A 5,062-nucleotide genomic window follows, 5' to 3' on the forward strand; every position below is an offset into this window, starting at 1 on the left:
CGATTAATCATTATCTGGCCTTTTCACAACCTTAGTTATCGGTATCGTCAAAATTCTCCATCGGTCGACCTCTACGCCATAACATAAAAATAATGTTCGACTATCAGTACCAGCCAAAATTCCTATATCAGTGCATACCTAAAAACAACCCATAAAAAGTTAAAAAATAAAAGAAATTAATAATTCAACATAAAAACTGTAGACATATGCTGAAATATAATGACCACATGGCAGGTGACGTGACTGTACGGCAGATGCTGTGTGATGTGAAAGAATTTGGTTTCTTATAAACACGACACAGAAACACAGCAACCAATGAGCTGATGGGATTAGACTTCAAAATTCGAATTCACGCACGACCTGAAAATAGTTATGGACAAATAACTGATAACAAGACAAACGTTCAAGCAATCTTCCCTTTATGGTAAATGATGTGTGATGGTGACCACAGAGATGTGTGGGACTTCACAGTAAAACTGCCCACAGATAAACAAACACAATGATTTTCCATCTACAGTAAATGCATTTCCCAAGAAGTTGCAATAAGGAGATAAAAACTACATTTACATATACGTAAACACACACAAGCCGTTCACACAAATATCTGTACAAGCAGATATAAAGGCAATGTATGAGAAGGATTTAGTACTATAATGCACATTAAATAAATTAAATTAAACACATCATGGTAGTATTTGTTTCACTGCCCTTAAATTATTCTTATTACAATCAGTATAATGTACATTAATAAGAATCTAATGAAAATCATCATTAAGAATTATTAGAATAATGGGAATGCATTACAGTAATAAGAGTTTAGAGAAAAATATGCTTAATTGTCATAAAAAATAATGTCACATTGCCACAAATGGCCTTCAATTTCATGCAAAATATAATTTCTTGCTATTTCTCTTTCGATTTTAGTGAGAAACGTGACCCAGACATGTTTTCGTGTGTAAAGCTATTAATTAAATGGTAATTTACTCACCACTCCATTCTGAGATTTAGTCTTGAGGTCCAATTTAATAATTCCAAAACCTTCCAGGAAAAAAAGTTAAAGACATGATGGGAATTGCGGTAGAATGCAGTTGTTTTCCAAAACTCAAACCTCTTTTTCTGTAATGATTCACAGTTCTCACCGTAACCCTTGCTGAAAATGTCTTTGGCTGCTTTGCCCAGATCGGAGTAAGCTGGAGGAACTGCCATCGTGCCTGACACAGAAAAGAAAGGACAAATCAGTTTATTTTTGTTAGGGATGCACCGATAGGAACATTTTTGGCCGATACCTTATTTTGTCATCAGATCATTGTTTTACTTAGGAATGCTTAAAAACTTTACAAAGAGGTACAAAAGCTTTTTTACTGTTCTAACAATAAATAATTTCCATTGAACACTGGATCTGTTGAACACGTGACAAGCCAAAATTTTAAAGAGAGCCACAATGTTCCAGCCAGGTCTCCTAAACAACCAAATTGGCCCGGTTGCTAGGGAGGGTAGAGTCACACGGGGTAACCTCCTCGTGGTCGCAATTAGTGGTTCTCGCTCTCAATGGGGCGTGTGGTAAGTTGTGAGTGGATCGCGGAGAGCAGCATGAGCCTCCACATGCTGCGAGTCTCCACGGTGTCATGCACAATGAGTCACGTGATAAGATGCGCGGACTGACGGTCTCAGAAGCGGAGGCAACTGAGACTTGTCCTCCGCCACCTGGATTGAGGCGAGTAACCGTGCCACCACAAGGACCTAGTAAGTAGTGGAAATTGGGCATTCCAAATTGGGAGAAAAGGAGATAAATAAATAAAAATAGAGAGCCACAATTAAAGATAAATAGAAGATAAAAAGATAAAAGAGACACAAAAAATGACTAAATATGAAAACATGAAGATTGATATGAAAAAAGGTTATTTTGTACTTCTAAAACATTTTTGCCCTTTTGTTTTTGCAATTTAAAACGCAGCCTTTTAAGGTTTAGTAATCACACAAGGCCATATTGTGATTTCAATCTTCATTCAATCAATCATGCAGCATTAATGGATATCATACCAATATCTCAGAAGTCAAAGTCTGCTGGTTTCAAAGCATTTTGAATGGTTTCCCTCATCATGTAGCCTATAGGTATGTGCTGTTTCCACAACTGTCACGTCCATTTATGACGTTTTTTCCTGCATTAAGACAGAATAAAAATGTAATATTACATGTTCTTAGGAGTGCCAACCCTTCTTAATACCGTGGCTCTTATTATTTCTGGATTGTGCAGTGTGTAACTAATTAATAAATAAACCATCAATTTTTCATAATGCTTATTACCGATATGCTGATGGTTTTCCTTTGCTCAATAATTGTGTATATGCCAAAATAGCATGTTATCGCTGTGTCTTCATTACACTACAAACATTTAAAAAGAAAGAGGGGATATGACCACAGATAGATCAAACCCACAAGACTGCAACATTAACAGAAACCAAACCAGTTTAATTTCCTTGCTTAGTAATATACTGTACAGTGGAGTCTTTAAGTCTGAGGCAACTACTGAAAATTATTTGATTGCATATTTTTCTAATTAAAAAAAAAAAAAATTACAAATTATATCATCAGCACAAAAATTTGAGTAAAATGTTGAAGTGAAAAATTCACATTAATTTCTTAAATATTTTCACTTAATGTATAACATTTCTTTGCTTTAAACTTTACCAATAAACACATTATTTAACATTCTAAACAATGCCAGTTTTAGTCTAAATCAGGAGGTTCTGATTGATGATGACAGTTTATTATCCCAGCAAATAGCCAGAATAATAGCAGGGTCATTATTGCTTTGGTCATATGCAAAACATGCTGTGCTCGTGCAGTCAGACAGACTCCATCACATATCCAACCCCTATTTTTACACCAAATATAGTCTGTTTCAAATCTTGGCTGGATTTTTGGCAATTGAATATGCATATGACACCTCAAAATGCAGTCTAATTAGGCATCTCACTAATTTCTCAGTCATATTCGTGCATGCACATTACATTTAGTGTCATTAACACTAAAATGTGGAACAACAAACTCGACTGACACCTAAGGTAAACACTTTATGTGGGTATACAGGGGGCGTGCATGTGTATCATAAAGCCACGCCCCTTCTGTTAATCAGATAAGTGCCTGAAAGGCTAAAAACACAGATAAACATATTTATGCATGAAGCAGGGCGTGTCCTACAGCTTGATAATCTAACCATGAATGGACAAAAATCGCTTAAAGACTTAATAATATGCAGAAAGCCTAATATCTTATTAAAAACAACAGGGCAAAACTTAATATAAAATCATTATAAAAGCTATTTAACAGCAGAAACCTATATATATATATATATATATATATATATATATATATATATATATATATATATATATACTCAGAAGAGGATTTAAAAGTGCATTTATGGATGAAAGTATTAGAGTAGCTGCAGTCTGTTTCTCATTAACAAACACATGCTGCTTTAAAACCACTAAGTCAGTTATTCATTTAACACAGTTTAAAGTTGAAAATAAGATTATAAAGTCATACCGAGTATACTGTTGTTGAGATCGAAATAAAATTATGTTATGAAATGAAAATCTTTAGCGTGCCCTGTTTCAGATTTGACACCAACAGCTGTTACAGGACAAAGTGAAGGAGACATACTGCGCATGCGCACGGGCAACAACCTGGATTATATTTCAAAATAAAAGTACCGTCAAACTCGAAACGTTTATTATTTTTATTGTAAAGAAAACAGGATTGCGGCATGTATGGGGCAGACATTTTTTGCATGTCTCTGACTTTGGCCAGTTTTTCCTTCGTGGCCATGTTTTTTGCTTTTTATAATAAAAAAAAAATATGCATGCAGGTTTAAGACAAAATTATTTATTGTGCTTGAGTTTGGCACATAGCCTTTACAATAATAATAATAATTATTTTTTATTTTTTTAAAGAGTTTAAAGAGTGCTTTTGTGCTGAATAAAAGTTTGTTAAAATGCAATGGTATGTTGAGAAGTAATTGTTCTATTTTTCACTTGTTAAAAGTTTTAAAAGTTTAAGGAAACAATTTTGATTAGACACTATTTTGATAATGAAATGAAATTAAACTTTAAAACATGGAATTCTGGAGAAAAAAACAATAAAATAAAGGAAAAAAGGATTTGGGGAAAAAATAAAACAGATTTCAATAGGGCCCTGCTTAAAAACATATATAATTTTACATATTTTACATATTTTATAAAATAATTATTTTAAAATTATTGTACATAATATTAATTATAATATTAAATTTTTATTTTAATAATATTATTATTAATGATAATAATAATAATAATGCCGAATTAAATGAAAATATATAATAAAACAATTTTAAATTATATGTAATGTATTACACATTATGTTATATATTATACATTATATACTGACATTAATAAAAAGCATGTAATAGTAATTCAATATGTCATCTTGCATCAAAGTTACAATGTTTTCCAAAAAAGAATGAAAGTTAAAGTTTTAAAACGTTTTATGGAGGTCCTATTTCCTGAAGTAATGTTATATGGGGGCATTTCACATTCAGGCCAATTAACCTTTAAGAGAAAATTAAGGGGGGCTCTGTGGGGGCCATGACGTCTGTTGCAGGGCTCCCTGTTCTTCTATTCTATTCTAATTGCAAAAGGAATATATATATATATATAAAATAAAAGGAACACTAAAATGTATTATTGATTTTTTTATATATATATTATTTTGTCTGTCATGGTTTTTTGTTACTGTTTGGAAATATTATGTGTAAAAATAAAAATAAAAAAAAATTATATATATATATATATATATATATATATATATATATATATATATATATATATATATATATATATATATATATATAAAGTACTTTACAATTTAAATTCCACCTTAACAGGACTGTTGTGTTTGTCAGAAATATGGCGCCCCGACATCACTTCACGAGGCCCCGCCCCTTAAAATCACATTAAGGCTTTCTCTGACAGTGAGTGAAAATACTTTGCGCTGTCAAAAGATCACAGCTGCCCGAGAGAGA

General features: G+C 32.3%; 1 protein-coding gene across 3 annotated transcripts in view; it reads right to left on the bottom strand.

Moving 5' to 3' along the window:
• LOC127433180 (voltage-dependent anion-selective channel protein 2-like) overlaps positions 1-3,662 on the bottom strand; it is a 13,371-nt gene extending 9,709 nt beyond the window's left edge. For 2 of the 3 annotated variants that reach the window (XM_051684887.1, XM_051684888.1), the window contains exons 1-4: positions 3,550-3,662; positions 2,041-2,159; positions 1,140-1,211; positions 989-1,038 (exon numbers count right to left, since the gene is read on the bottom strand). In XM_051684887.1, the coding sequence (XP_051540847.1) occupies positions 989-1,038; positions 1,140-1,206 (117 nt within the window). In that variant the 5' untranslated portion in view covers positions 1,207-1,211; positions 2,041-2,159; positions 3,550-3,662. The remainder of the gene's footprint in view (positions 1-988; positions 1,039-1,139; positions 1,212-2,040; positions 2,160-3,549) is intronic. The other variant, XM_051684889.1, reaches the window with a different exon arrangement.
• Between the last annotated feature and the right edge of the window lie 1,400 nt (positions 3,663-5,062).

This window comes from Myxocyprinus asiaticus, chromosome 43 (genome assembly GCF_019703515.2).
Source record: "Myxocyprinus asiaticus isolate MX2 ecotype Aquarium Trade chromosome 43, UBuf_Myxa_2, whole genome shotgun sequence".
Taxonomy (NCBI): Eukaryota; Metazoa; Chordata; class Actinopteri; order Cypriniformes; family Catostomidae; genus Myxocyprinus; species Myxocyprinus asiaticus.